General features: G+C 39.6%; 1 protein-coding gene across 3 annotated transcripts in view; it reads right to left on the reverse strand.

Annotated features, from left to right (window-relative positions):
* The window catches only part of ADAM23 (ADAM metallopeptidase domain 23), a 204339-nt gene that overhangs the window by 36150 nt on the left and 144035 nt on the right, over positions 1 to 24154 (reverse strand). For all 3 annotated transcript variants that reach the window (XM_050969586.1, XM_050969584.1, XM_050969583.1), the window contains exons 16-23: positions 22062 to 22133; positions 20707 to 20793; positions 18861 to 18941; positions 11654 to 11704; positions 10649 to 10712; positions 8453 to 8558; positions 7247 to 7366; positions 4805 to 4973 (exon numbers count right to left, since the gene is read on the reverse strand). In XM_050969586.1, the coding sequence (XP_050825543.1) occupies positions 4805 to 4973; positions 7247 to 7366; positions 8453 to 8558; positions 10649 to 10712; positions 11654 to 11704; positions 18861 to 18941; positions 20707 to 20793; positions 22062 to 22133 (750 nt within the window). The remainder of the gene's footprint in view (positions 1 to 4804; positions 4974 to 7246; positions 7367 to 8452; positions 8559 to 10648; positions 10713 to 11653; positions 11705 to 18860; positions 18942 to 20706; positions 20794 to 22061; positions 22134 to 24154) is intronic.

A 24154-nucleotide genomic window follows, 5' to 3' on the forward strand; every position in this document is an offset into this window, starting at 1 on the left:
TATGGTAGAACTAAGTTATAAGATACACAGGATAACATTTACCAAAACACATACCATAACAAGAATGATTGTTTAGAAAGTTCAAGAAATGAATAACCTTATCTAGTACATAACAGGTTAGGACGGAATGTTCACCCCACACTAGCCCAGAAAACATTAATGTGGCTCAGAAAGAGTTCAGTAACTGATAGGTCACACATAGGAAGAGTTAGGTTTGATGAGCAAGCAGAGCTGAGGAGCAGCAGCAGGTGTGGCTGGTATAAGGCCAAGCATTGAGGGCAGAAGAGGGCTGCCATGTGCAAGCCTCCAGTTGGTCTCTGGGCTTAAAAAGGAGAAGGGGAAAAACCCAGGAGAGTAGAAGCCCTGAGGATCCAGGCCCTGAGAAAAAGGGCATACCCAGAGAGGTGTAGGAGAAGGAAGCCTGAAAGAGGTGAAGTAGGAAAAGGTTCAGGGAAAATGGCTACAAGGTTTGGGATGGTTCAGACCTTCACTTCTGATTCAAAGGTCCTTGGAACCTGGAGTACTGGGCAGGCCTGGGTTCCCTTCTCAGCCAGTAGGGAAGTGATACAGTCTGGGCAGTGAATTGAAGGACTGCCTGAGAGAATTCATACAGAGATCCTTTGATACCCTGGAAGGGAAAAACTATAGTGACTTGGCCAGAAGGACAAGCCATGAAGAGGGAGCACCCTGAGTTACAAAGAGGGAGCAATCAAGTCAAGAGGAAAGATGGAGGGACACAGTGAGCAACCAAAGGAGGCGGCATCAGAGCGGCCAAGAGGTAATCCCGAGATACGGCCACCAGGTGATGCCACAGTGGTGAGCGGTAAACCCCAAGACACAGGTATATCAAGTTCATAGTTTTATTTAATTCCCCGGGTAGATACACTCAGAAGATAGCATGGCAAGAGTAAAAGACTCCACTAGAGCTCAACTGTCCCATGGACTCTCATCAGTGCAGGGGTATCGGGAGCTCCAAGAACCCTTGTTTTTATTCATGGGAAACAGAGATCTTGGGTCTGGGTGGATTATGCATTTGGTGAAGTCATAGTCTAGCCCTTATTAATATGCTCTTTTCATGAAGCTGTGAAAGGGGGCACAAATTAAGGTACTTGTTATATGTATCCATTTTCAAAGTGATCATTGTAATCAGAACCACTTTCAAACTTTGGGCCTCATATTTCCTTAGGCAGCTTGTTCCAATGTAAGAGAGAGGGGGAATTCTGAGTTTCAACTAACAGCTTCTTCTTCATTCTTCCAGGCTGGTGGTATCAATCTATCCTCCAGCAGAATAGGCCAGGGCTTCATTTTCAGACTGCACTTAGAAGGATACCTCTGTGAAAATACGTGCTTAAACCCACTAAAAATTACATTATACTTGTAATAAATATGAATTCCTACCAAACCCATAAAATTTAAAATACTAATCAATAGTGGATGATGGCTGTAAATGGACGATGGTAAAAAGAATTTAGTGATGGAGTAAGTTGCTGAGGAAAGTGACTGCAGGAAGGTGTGGTGGAAAAGCAGATAAAGATAGAAAGAATGAAATTTTCATTAAGATTAGAAGGGCAGTTAGTCATCAATAGAGGTACCTAATCAACTGGTACATAATGTATAAAAACTATAGACTACATAGTCTATAGATAATGCTTAACCAAGTTGACAGACAGTACAATGCTGACAATCAAAAATAAATAAGCCATGTAATTTTTGTTTATACCTTTATCTCATTCTGCATCTTCTAATGTTAACTAAAGAAGCTTATCAAGAAGGATAAAGATAACTTTAATCTTACTTGTAAGAAATGTTTGTTGAACTGAAAATTCGAATTAGCAAAAGCACAATAGGAATGTGGAAAAAAAATCAAAGTCATCAAGAGAATGTCTGGATCCCTTTCTTAACTCCTATATTGCCCGCAGTCTCTGTGCCTTTCTCGCCTTCTCCTTCCTTCTGAACCCAATTCACCTTCCTTTCAGTCTGTCTCCCTTTACGGATTTTCTTCCTATATGAATCTTCCCCATAATAATAAAACAACTTCCTAATATAGAGTCTAGTCCTCTACGGCACATATCTGTAGAAATTACAGCAGTCTCTCTCATCCCTTGTTGGCCCTGCTCTCTGTTAAAAAAAAGGGTGGTGGTGGGGAGCACAAGTAGCCAGAAAAACAAAGTGTTTGATCAGTAGTTAAGACACTTTATAACTTACTCAAATAGACTCAGAGGTGGACTATGAAGCATAACATCCCTCAGTGTAAACTGATGTGCTAGGGTGGAAATAGTGTCAAAACTAAGTATAGTTTAAACCAGGGGTTCCAAAATGTGGCCTCAGCCCACCTTGACACATTGCTGGGTGGTCTATCAGCATGACTGCATTCTCCAGTCAAGCCCAGCCTTAGTACATCTTTAACTCCAAGTGACTCATGTAATCTAAGTAAAAGCTATATAAATGTAATGTTTTGAGCTGCACATGTTGGACAGAGCATAGAAAAAAATATTTTAAATAAATGAGCTGCAGTACTGTATGCAAGTTTAATTTTTGCACGCATACAATGGTGCGTTTTGCTGCAAAGTAAACTAGCAATGTACAGTCTGTCACTTAGAACTGTAAAAAATGGCAAGCAGTATTTTAATCTGACATGGATCGATTTTATTTTTCGAAAACGAGAAGGTGCACTGGCGGAGAAGATAATGAGAGTCCCAGACCATATACATGTACACTAAATGAGCCAGCCGAAAGAAAGAAAGAAAGAAAGAAAGAAAGAAAGAAAGAAAGAAAGAAAGAAAGAAAAAGAAAGTGGTAAGAAGATATGATGACACGTTCTTGAAGTTTGGATTCTCCTTTACTGGATTGGATGAGTACCCATTGCCTCAATGTGTTATATTATAAACTGTTATTTTATATTTTTAATTACAGTATTTGATTCTTTTCTAATTAGTTGAGAGTAGGGCTGGATCTTCACTTACACAGCACAGAAATCCAGATGCTATACTAAAAAAATTGAATACACAGTGTTTAAAGTTGGAAAACTATTTTGTTCTAAAATCAACAAACAACACGTTAATTTTGTTAACATTGCTGTGTTGCTTATTCAGTTTTATACACTGTACATTTATACATTGTTTTCCTTGTTTGAACACCACATTTAGCTCAACATTTTTTTAAAAAGTGTCATTTTCTTAAAAGTGTTTGGTTTCTTTGAGTGCATATTGTTAGGAATTTGTATCATTACAACTGGTTACATTAAAATGAAAAGAAAACGTGCACTGTATTTACAGTTCTAGGGTATGTAATTAAAATTAATAATTTCTCTCAAGAAGTGTTAATGGGCTGCAGTGCCTACTGCAGCAGCACAGATGGACGTCCAAGAAAGAAGCTTGGGAACCCCGCTTTAAACAGTAATGACTTCTTTAATTAGGCAGAATAAAACAATCTGCATATGCAGAGGGCCAACATTCATATTTTCAGTCCAGAGTACAATGTAGCTGCGAGGAAGGCTAAGAGGATGAAATAGCCTGATGTTCCATATTAAGAGTACATATTAACAGCCCTAGGAAAATGAGGAGTTAATGTATTGAGCATTGGTTGCTACCTTTGGAGCTTCCTGACCAGCACAATGCAATAGAGACAATAAATGGAACTGGAAGGCTCACATATGACACAATATTGGGATTATTTATCTGGAGAGTCTCAGGTGATAAGAGGTATCCTATTAAATTCTATCAAATGAAGGTTAATAAATTGGAACAGAGGGATATAGGTTTATGTTCAGAGGAAGTATACTGCATATAAAAAGACTCTGTGGAGAATAAAGAACTTAGTGCTGCTAAAGGAAGTGAGGACCAGTAGTTTAATATTTGAATCACAGAATTAGCAAGTATGAGTGAATGCACACAAGAAGCACAAGTAAGAAGGTGCTATTTTCAGGTCTTCTCTACATGGGAGATTTTCCTTGGCTACTGCCTGCGGTGGCAAGCTATCAGTGTTGCTGCACAGGTGCAATCCCTGAACATAGACAAGCAAAGTTATTTGCACCAATGGATCTTAATCCTATTTCAAGGAGGCATAGACACCTTACCAAAAGGAGTTAACCAGGCTTCAGATCATGACACAACCCTGAATACTGCTCATTTGTTTTCCCATACATTCAAAGTGAAACATGATCCATCCTTGAAAGATGAACTTGCTCAGTGTGGTCTACTTTTCTCCAGGAGCCTTTTTAGAGCACCACTGAATGTCTATTTCCATTCCCTCTTGCTGGTGCTTTCTGATCTGCTCCAATCCTATTCAGGTCCTATGCCCCTGTCCCACTTATTTCTGCTACCACCATCCTAAAGACCTCGCATCCAGATGGTATAGTAGGGCTTTCACAGTCTCTTCAAGCAGCCCAGAACACTAGCTTTCTGCAGCATTAATACTAGATTCTGTGGCAAACTGAAATTATTCAGAGGTTTGAAATGTGTGGTGAAACATTAGGGAGGTTTTTATAGTACTGGAGTTTACTATTGACTTCAGTGGGAGCACAGGCCAGCTATAAATGCTTTTGAAAATCCCTTTCTAAATATTAACATGAAAAACTACAGTGAATTGTGTTACACAATTTAAAAACCTTGTTTTCTCATGTTATGTATGCCTCTCACGCTGTCATAGAATTAAAGTATGTCACAAAACCCAACACTTGTGTATTCAGGAAATCAGGAGGTCTCACTGAAGATTTTAGGTACAGTACACAACACTGTACATTAGGCCCTGTTTATTTTGGAAGTATGGACAGAGCTTATCTGCTATCCCATGGATATGGACTTACCCCATGATCTGAACACACTTTTCCATCAGAACCAACAGGGCAGCTGCTTATGTTCAAGGACTGAATTGGTAGGCACTTCCTGTCTACACACATCATGTGAGGGCCACATGGAGCTCCATCTTCCACATATCCTAAATCTGTATTGTCATCTAAAAGTACATGAGCGCCGCTAGGAGAAAAAGTTTTAAAATACTATTAATATTATGGCTAGAGCCTTTTTAAGGTATTAAAACACAATAAAGTTAGGGATGTTAAAAGTGCTATAACTTCTTCACTCCACAGCACACTATTGGAAAGAATATGGTAGGCACAAATTCACACCAAAATTTTTCTATTAATCATGCCATTCTCACAGTAGCTCTGAAATGAAATAGCTATAACATGGAGAAGAAATCTAGGTATTGACACGCAATTTTAATCTGCTCTTAGTTTACATGTCTATAACTGACAGAACATCTTTCTTTTTTTCATAGCATCAAATGATATTTCTAGAAAATATTACTAGTTTATGGATATATATTTATGCATATTTTATGAGAAATGTTTCATTCTTAAACTCTGATCTCCAATGGGAATAGGGAGGAAATATGGTGGAGAAAGGCTGTACATATATACACAAGAGAGTATTCTTTGTTACTTTTACTATTCTTAAATTTTACTATTCTTAAATTTTATTTAATTTTTTAAAAGCACCCCTCCAGTAATCTGCATGCAAGACAATAAACATGTGCCTGTCCTCTGACCAATTAAATGATAACTAAAGATCTCCTCCTACCACAATCATTCATATAAAACAAATAATTCCTCTTGCTGAGATAGTACTGCTCAAAACCAGGAAGTCTTATATATGGATCTTTCGCTCTTCTGGATTATAATTCTTAAACTTCATGGAAGAGCAATGTGATGCTGAACAATACAGTTCTATACCAGTCTCGAGAATGTAACCTGTGAATCCACATGCTTTTCAACCTTTAAACGGAGAATATCAGTGATTTTTAATAAAAGGAGAAATACCATTTAAAATAGTGATTTTTACCTTTAACAACTTTAAACGTAACTGTTGACATTTTTCATCTTTATCTTCTCCATAGCTTCCTAAATTCCAAGTTCAGAAGGGACCATTGTGATTACCTGGTGTGACTTCCTGGATAGCACAGGCTATATCTACACTTAAGACACTACAGCAGCACAGCTGCAGCGCTGCGGTAGCACTTCATTGTGGAGACTACAGCAATGGGAGAGGTTCTCCTGTTACTGTATGTACCAGCTCTCCTGTTGCTATATAATTATTCTGTTGACCTAGCGCTGTCTGCGCTGGAGGTTAGGGTCAATTTACCTACATCTCTCAAGGTTGTGGATTCTTTATACCCCTGAGAGACGTAGCTATGCTCACGTAACTTTTCAGTGTAGACCAGCCCTTAGCCATAAAACTTCCCCAAAGTAATTCCTAGAACATATCATTTAGAAAAAACATCCAATCTTGATTTTAAAATTGTCCATGACAGAGAACCCTCCATGATCCTTGGTAAATTGGTCCAGTGATTAATTACCCTCACTGTAAAAAATTTACACTTATTTCCAGTCTGAATTTGTCTAGCTTCAGTTTCCAACCACTGGATCATGCTGCACCTTTCTCTACTAGATTGAAGAGCCTATTATTAAATATTTGTTCCCCCTGTAAGTACCTGAAGACTGATTAGATCACACCGTAACCTTCTCTTTGTTAAGGGAAATAGACTCAAGGACCTCAATCTATCACTATAAAGACATGTTTTCCAAACTTTTAATCATTTTTGTGTCTTCTCTTTGACTCTCCTCCAATTTATCAACACCCTTCTTGAATTGTAGACACCAGACCAAGACACAGTATTCCACCAGCACCAAACAGAGAGGTAAAATAATCTCTCCACTTCTACTTGAGATTCCCTGATTTATGCATCCAAGGATTGCATTAGTTCTTTAGGCCACAGCATCACACCGGGAGGTTGTGTTCAGCTGATTATCCCCCACAACCCCCAAATCTTTTTCAGAATCATTGATCCTCAGGATAGTCCACCATGTGTAAGTACGGCCTATGTTCTTTGTCGCTCAATGTGTACATATAGCCAAATTAAAACTCATACTGCTTGTGCCCAGCTTACCAAATGATCCAGCTCACTCTGTATCAGTAACCTGTCCTCTTCTTTATTTACCTTTCTCCCAATTTTTTTCATCGGCAAACTTTATCAGTGATGGCTTTATTTTTGCTTCCAGATCATTAATAAAAATTGTTAAATAGCATATGGCCAAAAACCAAACCCCGTAGGACCCACTAGAAACATGCCCCTTTGATGATGCCCTGTTAATAATTACATTTTCAGTCTTATCAGTTAGCCAGCTTTTAATCCATTCAATTTGGTTACGGATAGAAAAACCATTTGTGTATGATATATAGTCTTTTACCTGCAGTCCACTACACGCCCCTGGTGGTAAAAAGAGGTTGGGGTAATTTCTCCCTGAAGATGACCAATTCGTGGAACCCGAGTAAGATTAGTGCAGAGCAAAAAGCCACAGAACACATCACTGCAAAAGAAAAACAAAGACAAAGTTACCAAATAGAGTCATGCTAACAATATTTATAAGATACAAACTGTTGTGTCAAAAGCAATGAAGGCATGAAACCAACAATATTACTGCAATAAATAACTTAAGACCAGCTTCTGCCACTGCTGGTCACATAAAGTAATAACTTACTCAGTGAGTAATACCACAGACTTTGGTAGTACTACTCTAAGTAAGGTACTACTTGATAGGAATAATGATGGCAGAAGCTAGTCGTAATCAGCAGATGGTGTTAATTGTAAAAACAGAAACAAAATTCTACCAATTTATCTGAACAAAAATCTATTTCCACAAAAATACTTGAATATAATATTAAAAGGGGCATACAGGTGGACAAACTATGCATAGTTTTGTTATCCTAGACTACATTACATTGTGCTTTTTCAGGTAATGACACCAGCTACGGGACATCTCTGGATGCACTTTGGTAGGATGAGCCTTTGTCTTCCACGGACCAGTCAGAGCTCACTGTTGTCCATGGCCTACTAGCGTCTTCCAAATATTTGGTCATATTGTATACGGGGAGGTCCAATATGATGGAAGATCATGATCTCACTCAGTGAGAGCAGACTACTACCAAGCTATCTCTGCCATTTCCCCTCTTCCTCCCCACGCCCGGCTATGGGGTGGAATTACCCTGAGATCACAGGATCTAGCAGAGATTACTGTACCACGTCTGGAGGTGGAACCAGCATTCATATCTTTGGCCACTTACATCCCTGCCTGACCTTGTTTGCATGTACATTACAAATGTGTGACACTGTGCTGCTATATCCTTTAACTTCTCTCCACAAGTCCAAATTGCCAGTACATCTGCACGAAAATCTAGATGTGAGAAATTCCAAAAATGTGAATTTTTGAGCCACCTGGGAATTCTGCAAACCAATCTGTGAAATATTTTGGAGTTCTGAAAATTTGCAAAAAAACAAAATGGAGGATTCAAAACCATGCAAAACAAACTGCTGAATAAGTTCATTAAAAAATCTGAAAAATATTAGGCCAATTTCACCCAAAATATTTAGACAGTTTCTACAAAGCTAAACTTACTGTTTACTGCACTGAATCCATTGGTCTCCATCCTTTCCACAGTTTCCTTTTTTTGTGCCTTCTGTATTAAGCTTCTCATAACAGAATTTGTCAGACCCTGTAGCCTCTGTTGATGAAAAAGGGAAAAGAGAATGTACTTTACATTGACAGCAGCAAGTATTCTCTTCATAAAATTAATGTAAAGTATGTAAAGAACTGCCACCAGAAAATACAAACACAGGACTTTGAAATTTCATCCTGTGTTTTAATTTATGGAGTAGATTTTGTTTACACAATGAGAGGGAGAAGGAGAGAGAAGAAGAGAGAATTCTATCAGGCAGCTGAAAAGGGAAAATATTTCCCTCCTTATACTCAGATTCCAATATCTGAGTTGAATATCAGTCCGAAGACTCTCTCTCAGTGATATGACTAAGTAACATCTACCTAGGTGTATATCTTCTTCACTTGAATATTCTGGGGGTCTAACATTGCTCACATGTACATCAGTTTTACAGTGGTGCAATTTAACTGTTTTCCCTGCTGTTATTCCTGATTTATACTAGTGTGAGAGTAGAACCAGATTATCTCTCTGTAGCACCAGATATTTGCCTCTCGATGTATCCAGGGAAAGAATTAAGAGGCCTGATTCTCCTCTCACTTACACCAGTGTAAATCAGAAGTAATGGAGTTAAACAAATACAAAACCAATATAAGTGAGAACAGCATAAAACTGAGATTAACTCACGTTTTTTCAGTGTAAGCAGAGAAGTCCTAACTTTCCTAATCAAGTAGGATTGGATAGAAGAGCCACATTCAATCTAGAACATTTTCCACCTTTATTTTCTTTAGTCTTTTTGGATTCCCACACATTAGTATGCTTGTGCTAAGAACAAACCTTTTCAGAGTCTCACCTACCCAAAAAGGCAGGAGCAGCAAGCTGGCCATGAGGAGGCAGAGCAAACAATAATGGGAAATTGTTGAAAGAGAGGAAAGTAGAGAGAACAAAGGCAGAGCCTGAAAAGATGTTCTCAGAATTTGGTCTGTGATGTGACTTTTCTGTGGTTGGGGGTGGACCAATAAACATCCTTCCAGACTCATGGAGTTAACATAAAATTACTCATTAACAAGTGCTTTAGGCTTTCTTTCATTAAAAAAACAGTGTCTTCATTATTTAGAATGACAGAAAAAGTAACAACTAAATACAATGTATTAGTTACAGCATAGGCACTTATATAAAAAAAGACAATCTAAATAATTTCAATTAAAATATAACCTTAGTGTTAGAGAAAAAAAATGTACTGTACTGCCACCGAGCTAAGGGAAAGGTACCAGGAGTCCACTAAAACCACTGTCCCCATCTCTCTCTGTATTAAATGCACTATATCTTGTGTTGCTTGTGACAGACAGTAACAGATGGAAATCTCCTAACACCACAATGGGTAGGAACATTCTTCTCTCGCTCATGGACCACTCCCACCCCACAATCACTTAAATTGGGATGAATGTGGCATACAGGGAGCAGGGATAGCTCAGTGGGTTAAGCATTGGCCTGCTATACCCAGGGTTGTGAGTTCAATCCTTGAGGGGGCCATTAAGGGAACTGGAGTAAAAATCTGTCTGAGGATTGATCCTGCTTTGAGCAGGGGGTTAGACTAGATGACCTCTTGAGGTCCCTTCCAAACCCTGATATTCTATATAAACATCACAATGGCATGAGTGCAACATACTGGTAGTTCAGTTCACTGTCTTATGCTCAAAATCATTATCCAGTGCATGTCTCCCCTGAAGATGAGGGAATCAATAGTTATCTGTGATTTAGTTTTTAAAACCACACATTTATATGAAGGTGTATTAAGAAATATTCTGAACACAAAAATATATTTATCCAAAGATATTAACCTAACATGCCTGTAGAATTAAGTTTTATATTTTCTGGTGAGTTTCAGCCTGGGTTAGCTGCAGTATATGCTGCTCATCTTACCTGTATCTACAAGCACAGCAAGTTATAACCACCTGACTCCCACAGCTCCTAAAGATCACAGCACCCAAATACCAAATGACATCACAATTCACCCATATTATCTCAACAGACATTTTTTCTCTGCTCTACGGTGGAAACTTTTAACTGAAGGAGGAAGTACAATAGGTGAAAATACTAATACAAACTAAAAAATACACATGAATAAAATATATTTAAGGTAGGCAACATCAACCTACTAATTCCCCAAATGTATTTGCACTGATTGTCTCTTGTCTTGCATTCTCCATTATAGCAACGTCCCTAAATAAAAACACAACAAATTAGTGAAGGGAAACCGAACAAATTACTTCATTTTTTTAAAAATCAAATGCTGTCCTTTAGCTGTCTTTACAACTTCTCTTTCATTTTGATTATTATATTTCATACATTTGGATATACTCTCGCCTTAATGTGCTTGTGTTGTGGGATGAGGGTGGCGGTGGAAAGCACATTTATACACTGAGGGCCTGATTCTCTACTGCATTTCATGTTGTCATTTAAACTAGTCACAGTGGGTTGAAAATGCTGCCAAATCAGATTTTCTACTCACCCACAGTAGCGGCAGCATTATACACCCACTTTGCAAGGTGTAAAGGCCTGCATAAGATGCAAACTAATGAAAGAACTGGCCCTTCATTTCTATTAACTTCAATGGAACTAACACCAGTAAATCACTGCAGAGCTATATAAAAATATACACCTGAAAATCTGGGTGCCCACTGAGCTGCACCAATCTTGTATTTCTATTTTCTGCAAACTGCCTGCTGGCTAGAAATAAAAATCAGAGGAGAAAGCTGAATTTTTTTTAAGTGATCTGAAAAGGGCCAAACTGACTGCACTTAAACTGAAATTCTCAATGTTAAAAACAGAGCACAGACAACATCAGTGCAAGTTTCTTTTACACTGCTACGAGCAAGTAATATGCCTCAACTTTAACCAAGACAGTGAGAGACTAGATCAGTCCCTATGTCCATACAATATCCCACCAGAAGGCTGAACAAAACATTCAAGAACTGCAGGGAGAGAGGGATGGATGATATGTTCAGATTTAATAGGTGCTCTGTTGGTCTGCCTGAAGTTAGGATGAATAAACTGAGACACAGAGTTTATGAAAAAATAAGGAAGAAAAGTGAGTTAAGAAATGAAAATTTACACTGGATTCATTATTCATTGATTTGCAAAGGTTTAAAAACATTACATACCTGATTAGAATCACAAGCATATCCATCTTGTTTATGAAGATTTGGTGGGCACTGAACATCAAAAGATAAAAATTCTTGATTAAATTATAACATTTGGAATTGTAGGACAATAAACAAATGTTTAACAATAAATTATTTAAAAACAAATAGTTGGCATAAAATACATGTAGAGGAACTGTGCAACAGAAGATAGCACTAAGGATGACAAAGTGCCCCAAGGGTTATAAATACAGTACAATAAGTCACAAATTTAGGTTTATATTTATTAGAAAATATACTAATAGGATATATGACTGTGGCGTATAAAATTCAAAGGAAAAAAAGAATGGAGAAGGCTTATTATGTTTATATAGTATCCAAAATGTGGTAGGTGCTTTACAGACAAATTAAAATGATACAGTAAATGCACTCTACCTACACACATGAGATAACAAATAATAGATGGAAACAGGGAGGAAGGAAGACGAAGGTTACACAAGTCACATCACACAGCCATTTAAAGAAATATCACAATGCTATTTGACAGTGAAATTCAAACCAAGAGGGAATAGAATGAAACAAAGAAAGAACCAGACAGACACTTAGGAATCTCAAAATAAACTTTGAATGAAAGTAATTCCATTGGTGATCTGTTCCACAACAAACAGTAGAAATTCCAAATATATTCAAGAACTTAAGGAAAACAACTTTACAGAGTAAAAGTGCTAGCTGGGTAGGTAGACAGATATGTAGCAGGTCACTTGACCACTCCTTGCCAAAACACTACCTTGTTAACATTACCTGTAACCGTTCTGTTTTATCTAGTCCTTTATTAAGGTATGTGTATAAACAGATTAAATTGTATAGCATAATATAAATATATCTATATCTACACGCACTTTACAAAACACATTTAAAGACACCATGTTGGTGCATAGGGGCTGCAAAGCAGTTGCAGGGCCCCTGATGGATTGTTCCTGATACAGGAGCCCCTCTAGACAGATACAGAACTAATTACACCAGACTTATACCTTCCTCCCCCCTGCAAGAGCCACTGATGGGTGGCGGGGGGGGGGGGGGGGGCATTCCTGGTCATCTGACAAATGAGGTGGGTGTGACTAGGGCAGTCCCGTACCTCAGCTATTTCTGAGCGGCCACAAAATCTATAAAGTCCTTGAGCAGCAGGGCACAAGTTAGGGCAGCCCTTTGGGTTGTTCTAACCAGCTATAGGGATCAGACTGACTCTTAGTGGCCCCAGATTCAAGTGGGCACATGCCCAGCTCTTAGAACCTGTACAGAACCCTGCACAGGATGAATTCTGCTGTGGTAGAAGTGTGTGAATTTAGCTGTACAAGATCCTGGCTGACGAGTGATGCCATCAATATACAGATCACACAAAGAACAATTTCCCATGGTTATGCTCAGCAATAGTGATAAACACAAGAAAAAATGGAAATGCTGCACAATGTAGGTAAGAAATTATTTAAAAATAATTTTAGATTAATTGATGGTTGGTTAACTTTTACATGAACCAAATACTAATGCAACTTTAGATAGCTACATATATTTCTGTGGTAAGTTCATAAACAGTAACACAGTTACATATATATATGAATTATAAAATAACCAGCCACTTCCAGTTCTTAGAGCTGTGTGTTCTGATATTAAAACAGTGAAAACTTGCCTATCATTAATACATACTAGAAAACCTGCTTCACAGGGATGTCCCGTGAATGGTGGAACTGTAGAACAAGAAACAAAGGGACAGAGATAGAATGACTTAAAAAATAAATAAATAGTAAGCATACTACTTTCACAGCGCCCTGAACCCTTACTGGGACCAGCTCCTGGGATCTGCCAATTGGCAGTGATTGTGCATTGTCACAAGACAACTAACCCTAATCTAACTGCCTATTTTATTTTTCCTGTATGTATACTGATATTATGACATTGTTGGAGACATCAACAGAAATGGCTATGCACTAAAGTGTCATGCAGTTCATTTCTCTGTATGCAAGTATTTGTTAGATATATTTGCTACAGAGCAACAAGTGTCCACAAAAAGTACTCGTTACAGTAATTTTGTATAATCAATTAAAAACTAGGGACAAATAGCTTTTCTTCTTTAATGTTTTTGATAACAGAATGGTGGATTTGTTAAAAATAGCACAACATTTTTTTCTGATGCAGAGAACATTTTTCACTAGTTTAAAAGGAAAGTTAATTACTGTGTACAGTAACTGGATTTTTTCAAGATGTGTTATCCATATGCACATTTCACTGATGCATGCACCTCATGAAGTAGATCCAAGTTTTTGGGGCCAGCAGTATGCATAGGGTGCACATGCGCTCTGCAGTCCTCATGCTTTTCTGCAAGAGCATACAAGGGCAAAGCACGCTCACTGCCATTTGCTTCCTTCTGACTGCAGAATCCTATATAAGAGGACTCTGATGTAGAGAAGCTGGAAGGGCAGGTTGTGGAACATGCATACGGACAAACATCTCAAAGAACTCCAGTTACTGTATACAGTAATTAACCTTCCTTTCTCTGTTGAGTGACTGTCTATATGTGCATTCCACCGACATGTGCTCTGATCTTCCTCACATGAGGTGTAAACATACTATCACTGGGATGGGCATAAGGACAATCACTTGAAGGAGAACAATTTTAAAATAGGTGACATACTGGAGCATAAAGAAGATGACATTATCTATTTAAATATTTGTAGACACACTCAGCAATGTCTTCCAAACATCACAAACTAAATGGCTCATAACTTTCTTAAAAAACAAAGCTTCGGTTTTGTCCATACTTAACTTTTCTCAGAGGCTACATTTTGACTAACCTCTTTTAACAATTTATCTATTTATTCAGTGTCTGTGGTGGAAAATTTGGGAGTCGATTTTTAAAAATGTCATTTTCCTTCTATTTCTCATATTGGTTTAATTGTTCATATTTGCCTTTTTTACTTAACTTTTCTAAAATGTGCAGGCTTTTTAAACATTTCTGCTACTAAATGCACACACTTTCTTAGTTGGACTGTGACAGGGTTCTTCTTGCTTGAGCTTTATTTTTGGCCATCAATCTGTTTATGCTGTTAGATTAATTTTCCAGGGCTCTCCTTTTTCTCACATTACTTGGTTATTTTTTTCATTCAAACCAGATGCCCACAAACTTAGGTCACAACTCTGCCACACTGATTCATATTAAATAGTATCTTACTTTGTTAGTATTATTGTTTAACATATGTATTGTGGTAGTGCCTACATCAGGGGTGGCCAACCTGTGGCTCCAGAGCCACATGCGGCTCTTCAGAAGTTAATATGTGGCTCCTTTTATAGGCACCAACTCCAGCGCTGGAGCTACAGGTGCCAACTTTCCAATGTGCCGGAGGCTGCTCACTGCTCAAAGTCCTGGCTCTGCCACAGGCCCTGCCCCCACTCCACCCCTTCCCACCCACTCCTGAGCCTGCCGTGCCCTCACTCCTCCCGACTCCCCTCTAGAGCCTCCTGCACACCATGAAACAGCTGATCGGAAGGTGTAGGGAGGGAGGGGAAGGTGCTGACTGTGGGGTGGCCAGTGAGTGGGAGGCACTGAGAGCAGGGGAGCGGGAGCTAATGGGGGGCTGCTGACGTATTACTGTGGCTCTTTGGCAATGTACATTGGTAAATTCTGGCTCCTTCTCAGGCTCAGGTTGGCCACCCCTGGCCTCAACCGTGACAGGGCCCCATTGAGTAAGTCATCATACAAAAATATACAAATTAACAGTCTCCACCCTGTAGAGTTTAGTCTGAGAGATAGGCATAACAGACGGATGAGACAAACAAGCAGGCTGGGAGGAGAATGGGGTAACAAAAAATAACTGGATGTTTTAATCCAGATTTACGGCTTATCTACATGAGAAATTACTCTGAGGTAACTACTCCTGACTAACTCGATATGTGGACACTCTTATTCTGAAATAAGAATGCCTTATTCCAAATAAACTTAATCCACTTCTAAAGCTTTGGAAGTGTTAATCCACTTTAAATTCACTTCCTGTCTTATTCTGGATTAATTTTCATGCGCAGACCAGCAATGCGTGCACAAATCTTAGCCATATATTAGCAATAATCACAATTGCCAGATGGCAGTTTGCTTTATACATTTTGGCAGAGGAGAGCTTTGAGAAGGGGCTTGAAGAAGGATAATGTGCTGATTAAGAATTTTGCCAGGGAGCTTTTTCCATGCAAGGCAATAGCATGGAAAAAAGCGCAAAGGTGCCTGTGGGAAAAGCAGATAAGAGGGCTGGAATCACTGAGAAAGAGAAGGCAGGAATTGACCTTGCAGTAAGACAGTAGTATGGATAGATAGGGCAGGGCTAAACAGTGGAAAGTTAGGATAAGAAATTGACATTAGATGTGATGGAAGGGGGAGCCAATAGTGGGACTTAAATAGGGTGGTAACATAGTACAAGTGACAAGCCAGGAAGATGATCTTAGGAATAGCATGTTGAATTAACTTGAAGCCGCAGGCAACAGGGCCAGATGAGAAAGAGGCCCAAATGAAAAATGAAACCAAGAGACAAGGTGAAAGTCCACAATGACAGAGAAAGGGAAGGGCAGGAAAGGGCTGCAGTGAAAAGTTAAAAGCTCTGTTTTGGCCATGTTAGTTTCAGCTGATGACTGGACACCCACAACGAGAAAGCCAGGGCAAGATTTTAGTCTAAATTGTAGGGCAAGAGGTCCAGAGTAGAGAGGCAGAATTCTGAGTCATCACCATAAAGATAGTAGTCAAAGCCATGTTTACAGATAAGTTTGCCCAGAGATAGAGTGGATAGAAAGAAGAGGAGGGAGCCAAGGATCAGGGTCGGCTCCAGTTTTTTTGCCGCCCCAAGCGGCGAAGAGAAAAAAAAGAAAGAGAGAGAGAGAGAAAGAAAACCCCATGATTGGCAGCAGCTCAACCGTGTCACTTCATTCTTCAGTGGCAATTCAGCGGCAAGTCAGTTGCTCTGAGTGGGATTGAGGGACCCGCTGCCAAACTGCCGCTGAAGACCTGGTTGTGCTGCCCCTCTCCATTGGCCGCCCCAAGCACCTGCTTTCTTCACTGGTGCCTGCCAAGGATGCAAACCAGAGGGTCCCCCCACAGAAAGAGGGTGAGAGACGGAGAAGGAGGATCCACTGAATTAGACACTAAAGAAGTGATCCAACACTCAGTGGGAGAACCATGTGAGAAGAGTCATGAAAGCCAACACATGACCAGATTTCAAGAAGAGTGTGGTTGGCATTAATGGCAGCCAATAGATCAAGGAAGATGAAGACGAGTTACTGTGCAAGTACGTCCACTAGAAACAATGGACCTACTTGCAGAGTAAGATACTATTCAAAGTGAGCGTGTGTAGTAGAACTGGATCTAAAATTATTTAAAATTGGATTTGGATCCTTCTCTGTTTGGTGCACACATTTGGAGTGCCGAAGAACATAATGATATTCCGGCTATGTCCTTTTAAGTGAGTACAGGAAGGTGGTTTTAAGGTTTTTCTGTAACACTCACGACCTTAGTATGTAAACACCAACCATCTACTCTCAAGCTGGTTTCTGCTGTTGCTTACTCTAATACTACTGGTAGAAGAAGCAGAGTTTAAGTGCAACTAAAAAGGCCAGTTGTCAGAAAGGATGATATTAGTTACTTTCATACTGCTATTTTTGTTAAACAAGTGAAGCACCAGCAAGGAAACGATGCAGGATGAGATGGGAGAAAGAGACAACATGGTGGAGATAGGGAGGACACAGAGTCTATATAGAGGGGGAGGGAGTTTTCTCATGAACCAAAACAGTCTCTGATCAAAACTCTCTCCCCTACCCTTTCTTTGAAACTAACCTCTTCCACCTGGTAAAAGGCAGCTGGAATTTCAGCTCCACTCTGCACTCATTAGCTCTGAGGGATAGATGGGGATGTGGGCATTGCCCAACTCCCTCCCCACAAACTCTGGAGATGCCACTGCTGACAGCATTAATCTTGTGCAGTCTTTGTATTCAGGGAACTGCAAGGATCTGACTGGCCTACAAAGTCTTTCCACTTGTGCATTCTGCAGGACCAGATATAATCTTACCCAAAGTGTCCTGGGAGCCAGTGTAAATGCTAGATGCCTAGGGCATTATTCTGTTATTTTCTTGGTGTTCACTGGAAGTGTATATGGGGAGAGAGGGAGAAGAAATTGAGCACAATGTTCTATCTACATCTCTAGAAGTGATATACGATAGGACAGCTTTCATTCTCCACTACAGAGAAATTCTGGCTCTTTGTTAAACAGAAGTTGTAATGCTTGCTCTTAAGATAAATACATTTAATCAGTAAAAAATAAAAGTTCCATCTTTTCTTTTGTTTTCAGCCAAGACTGCTATAGCCAAAGTGTCTAGGATTCCCTTTGAATCATGTACAGCTTAAGTAGCCCAGACCAAAATCATAAATAGCATATTGATTATACTGGTATGCACTGCTAATGGCTTTAATTGCCTGATAAACCTTGAAGCACCATGTTAAATTCTACTCTTATTGCATATATCTAATGGAAATTAAGGAGATGAGTCAATATATGAAATGTCAAGGTTCCATTGTGGGTAGAATGAAATATAGCTTTACATGTATACCTTTTTTTTAATACTTTTGCTAAGTTGTACCCTCACTAAACTCCAGGGAATGCCAATGGGGTTTGAGTAAAGGCAGATTTAAGTCTCTTGGCCATTACTTGTTTTGATAAGTTATGTTCTGAAACAAATCATTCAGCACAGCACTTAAACAGGTGTTATTTTCCTTTCCTTATTTTCTGCTATAATTGCTTTCTTTCCTTTTGCTTTCCTTAAACAATTGCTTTGCTTTCTGCTAACACGTGCATACCTACACTGTGCATCTGTAATAAGTGCTTATTGCCAATAACCTGTTTATCAGTTTTAGATATTTTGCTGGGATTTGTGTCATTCAGTCTTCGCACTGTTTTATGAGTTTTCCTTTCTCCTTTTGTAACAGAGTTTATACTTATTAAATAATTGAGAACACCATTTGCTAATCACTTGAACAAAAACCTTCTTCAAATACACTTCAAACAAAATACATTTTTAATATTTACAACTAATGAGGGAACTGGTCATTTTGAGCAAATGTAGTATCAGCTTGTTACTCGATATACTTAATTGGGATAAAAAGATTACAAAATTGAATAGAGTATGCAGAGAGCTTAGGTATACATACCTGACCAGAGTCGCCAGTACAGTACTCTGTAATATCACACTCATTCACTGCATATCGACAGTCATAGCCTCGTGGGAAAAACTAGAAAATAACAACCATTCATTAGGATTGAGATTATATAATGGCACATTCCAGACTCTTGCTTAGAAATATTCCTTGTGTTTCAAAGCCATACTTCTCAATTTTCAAAGGAGTCTCAGCATCAACATCCTTTGAGTCTTGCCCACAGAATAATAGAAAGAACAAAACATATCCAGAGGAAGCCTTCAGTACAGAAATAGTGTATGATTAACTCAGAAACCTACATTTTGTAATACTTGTGTACATACATATGCGTGTGTTCACACATACACACTTCAGTAAATGCTGAATTATCTAGGAACAGCAAAAACCCACTGTTAGCTTCTGGTTCAACTGAAAGTGGTACACATCAGTAATCTGAAAAGTATTCTTCAGTGATACATCTCTGCTAGAAATATTTTTCATACCATTAACACACTATGTATAAGGGAAAAACTATAAAGATTTATTTCTGCCGAGAAAATATTGAGACTTTAAACAAAACAACCAACCCACCCATCCATTGGTTTATCAAAAGCACATCTACTTCTACATTATATAGAGTAGATGTATGTTTAATTTTATGGGGCTAAAACAAAGTCCAGCAGCATGAAACAGTAAAAAAAAATATTGTTAATGTTTACCAACAAAGATATTAAATCTCAACCCAGTCTCATCCTGCGTCTTTTATTATATTTAGATAGTTATCTGAGAAATGACATCAACTCCCCCAAGTCAAAAGGCAGCTTATATTTCTGTGATGTTCAGAGACCTAACTCTTCTAGTTCGCATGGAACAGTTTGAGCCACATCCTTTAGGAATTCTCATGTTTGCTCTGTCTCTAATAACATTTCCCAGATATACCAATAATTCACCATATCCTGCCATAAGCTATGCACAAGACTATCACTGACTTCATTTGAAGCATGAAACAACAGGATACCAGGGTGTGGCCCAATATTATCACAATGAGACCAGCATCAAAATTATTTTCTTCTAAAGTACTTGCAATCCAGAATTTTGGACCACAAATCACAACATTTAAAAATGAAAAATCAAGTCAGAGGCTGCTCAGTATGCCCTTCAATACCTGCTATTGGCAAACTACACCAGAGAAGAAAGCCTGCACTACCTATTGTAGCAACTATTAGTATTTATCATACTGTGTGTCTTCCAGAGATTTCAGATGGATGACAAGTAATGCTATCAAAAGCATACATTCAATTACTTGCTATTTCATGTTGAAGAAAAGGAGATGTGCACATTACAACTTTACATACTTGCACCCAAAACACCAAGCAGCTTAAAAGTCACTCTACCTGTAACATATTTATTTTCAACCATGTAAGTAAATAGATAAATAAATGTAATCTAGTTTTAACATTAATCTCAATAATGTTTTCGAAGTGTTGATCAAGGTTTCAGATATATGAACCATATCAAAGTCAATGAAAGTTTTGTGACCCAAACCAGCACAATATTTTGAAAATTTAGATAAAAATCTTTAACTCTCAAGATTGGTCATATATGTTGTGGTGGTGGAATTAATCAAACCCAGATGTATGGTATAACATTGTGTGCATCAACAATAGCAACATACACATAATTCTATCTACTGCCACATTGTCTGAAGGTCAGTAATCATATGTTCCTTAAAAACATTTTGACTCAGTATATGTGGCCTATTTCCCCACATTGTCACCTAGTATTTGACCTATATCTAGTTAGACATTAGTTCTAGGGAAGACTAAGAGTAAATAGAAATAAATGCTATAAGAAGACTCACAAGACAGGATGTGTTACAGCAGGGTCCATCACTACAGTGAGCTCCATTAGAGAGAGAGCACTTCTTACAGCAGTTTTCATAGCATTCCTAAAGAAAATACATTAAGTGATCTATGAATCTTCTCAACCATCCAAACACACCATCCTGTATACCATGATCAGGAAAAGGATTTAATCCTGTACTGACTAGAAAATAAACCAGATGAAAGAATCCTTTATGCTATTTAAACATCAAACTAGCAGGGAGGCCAGTATAAAGAATTCTACAGCAGCAACCAAATATTGGATTTGGGACTATCAAGAGAGACAATGCATATCTTCTCAATCCTGTCTGAGGATGAGGTTCCAGCATGGACTCCACGCCAAATGTAAGCCGCTGAGGCAGTTTGCACTCACTTGGGAAAATCCCTAAGAGAACTAACTATATATACCATTATTTACAAAAGAACTAAAGGCACCTAAATAAAGGTCTCCAGGTGCAGACTCGGATAAACCTAAAGGTTCCCTGAATGCACTTTGGAGTGGAAGAGAAAGAACTGAGGCTGCACTACCTAACATAGTCTTAGGCACTGAACATTCAATACAGATAGAGGGTGCATGTGTACAGCCCCAGATGAAAAAGCTTTGGAGACGTTCTGTTCCTGAAGCACCAAGAGACAGTTCACTACAAGCAGGAATCAACAGCGACCCTTGAAGTATAATTAGCAAGCTCAAGTGGGAACCCTACCAACCCCTTTATTCTAGGTCAGCTTGATCTTTATATAACTCCCTTCCTTTCCCTCTCTTTCATCATTTCTCCATCTCAGGGCCACAGCCAAAATCCCTCTATATCCATGCCCACACCCAGAACAAGGGGAGATTAGAGGCAAGGAGGAGGAGTTCTCTCTTCTGTCTGGAGCTGCATGCCACTCTGCCCTGCCCCAGCTTCTCGCTCCTCTCTCTTTATGCACTTATACACGGTGTAATGCTGTTTTACTCAGGCCCCATCATCATGGTCTCCACTGCTCACAAGGTTCAGCCAGTTCCACACCATCTTTAAGAGGCACTTTTCTGAGCCAAGTGTAGGGTGGGGTGCAGTGGGAAAATAAAAAAGGCAACAGGTTTCTTCTGTATTTGTAAGAATGAGCATAACAGTGTAGCAGAAACAAATATTTTCTCATTAGGGATAACATTCTCCCTCATATACAGAAAGCTGACTAATACAATTCTCTGATCAAAGTTGCCCCACAAGACAGGAAGTGTAAATTCAACACAAAATTCTTTCTTTTCCCATTTTAACATCCATATAACTTTTGCTCAATACATTAATCTGAGAAGGGGCTGCAGGAACAGCGCATAAGAACATTTTAAACTTACCATTCGGAAACCACAATCACATTCTTCTCCTGCTTCTACATATCCATTTCCACATTCGGGAGTTTCAAACAACTGAGAGACACACAAAGAATAAAACCATTGTGAAAAATGATGGAAGGCAGCAACTGACTCAGCTATGCCTTTAAGGGACAAACCTTCATCACAGTGCTTCTAAGACACCACTCCAGAGAGAGAACACCCAGAGCTATTCCTCAGGGAGTGCAGGAGCAATGCAGCCCCTTGTGCAGCTAGCCAGCCAATTGTCCAGGAGTGCAAGGTGTGTGGGCTACTTGTATCCTTTCCTGCATTAGTTGGGGAGCAGCTGTGAACAATCTGGCCCAAAGAAATAAAATCAGTAAAAGGAAAATATGCAGACAGCACAGTGCTATAGTGGAGCAGTATTACCTCCTTCCAAACCTATTATTGTAGTTATGCCTTATAGGAGTGACAATTTGTGGAATCTGTCTATGTATAACTTATGAGTAAGGCTACGATTTTGTCATGGTTATTTTTAGTAAAAGTCAGGGACAGGTCATGGGCAATAAACAAAAATTCATGGAAACCAGGACCTTTCCCTAACTTATATTAAAAATAACCATGAGAAAATGGGGAGGGAAAGAGTACAGCACCCTGCCCTGCTGTGGCTGGGAGCTAGAAGGGACCCGAGCATGTGGTGGCTGGGGAGCTGAGAGTTCCCCGCTGCCCAGGCACTGGGGAGCTCTGGGGGATTCCCCCCTCTCCCCCGGCTCGGGAACTGCCAGGGGTCTCCCACTGCCCACGAGGACTGGGGAGCTCCGGGGGATCCCCCTGCCTGTGGCAGCTGGGGAGCTCTGGGGGTTCCCCACTGCTGTTGGTGGTGGCTGGGAAGCTTCAAGGGTCCCCTGCCAGCGGCGGGGTCTGGGGAGCTCCGAGGCGGGGGGGGGGTGTTCCCTGCTGGCAACAGCTGCTGAGGAGCTGCTGGGTATCCCCCACCACCTGCGAGGATGGGGAGCTGAGGGGGAGCCCCATGCCCATGGAGACTAGGGAGCTCCGAGGCTCCTGCCACTCTGGTAGGTGTGGGTACCCTGCAGCTCCCAGCTGCTGCAGGCTGATGTCACGGAGGTCTAGGGTGACCAGATGTCCCGATTTTATAGGGACAGTCATGACACTTGGGACTTTTTGTTATATAGGTGCCTATTCTCCCCCTCCCCCACCACAGTCCCTATTTTTCATACTTGCTATCTGGGCACTCTACGGAGATCTGCGGAAGTCATGGATTTTGTTACTTCCACAACCTCAGCGACCAAATCGTAGCCTTACTTATGATATTATGAAGTCACTGTGTGTTTAAGCCTTATGATGATCTGTACTGTGTCCTTGGCCTCATCCCCGTGTGTTAAAAAGAAAGGAATGGTACCTGGATGTCTGTTTCATAACTAGGACAATTATCATCAGCCCTTCAGTAGAGCTTGCCCAGATATAACAGAGGAGTAACTGTATCCTAGATAAGTCGGAGAAAATTGCTTTTTTCTGCAGAGTGCTATGGTTTGGAGCAGTGGAATTTCTCCAGAATGGTAAACAAAGAAACTAGGTTCTAGTACTAGAATTTAATAAGACAGAACCATAGGGCCTCACAGAAACTAAAAACGTTTGGGATCAGAAAGAAGAAGAAAAGGTCATTCTTTCATAGGAAAGGGGATCTTTTTGACTGTGGGACCAGCCCAAGACTATGTTTCAAAGGAGAACCCATGTTTAGATAGGGGATCCTGGATTTGGTGAGGAAACTGAGGCAAAGTTTCACATGCAGGTGTTTCTTATTTTGCCTAGAGTCTTGTCTCTCTTGTGCTGTTTAATTAAAGACTAATTGTTTTTAGAAATCTCGTTTACAAAGTCTGCATCTGTCTGCTTCAATTATCATATGTTCCTGAAGAGGTAAACTGTAAGCAGAGTGCCAACAAGACTGGTAGTCTTGGAAAGGGTGAGCATCTGCAAATGGGGAGTCTGGGATAACCAAAACCAATCTCAGGGCGTAGGCAGTTGGACTGCAAGGTCTCAGTTTAGCCAGAAGGTGGTGCTAGATGGAAGATCTGCATCCTAAGAGTGCACCTAGAAAT

This window comes from Gopherus flavomarginatus, chromosome 10 (genome assembly GCF_025201925.1).
Source record: "Gopherus flavomarginatus isolate rGopFla2 chromosome 10, rGopFla2.mat.asm, whole genome shotgun sequence".
Taxonomy (NCBI): domain Eukaryota; kingdom Metazoa; phylum Chordata; order Testudines; family Testudinidae; genus Gopherus; species Gopherus flavomarginatus.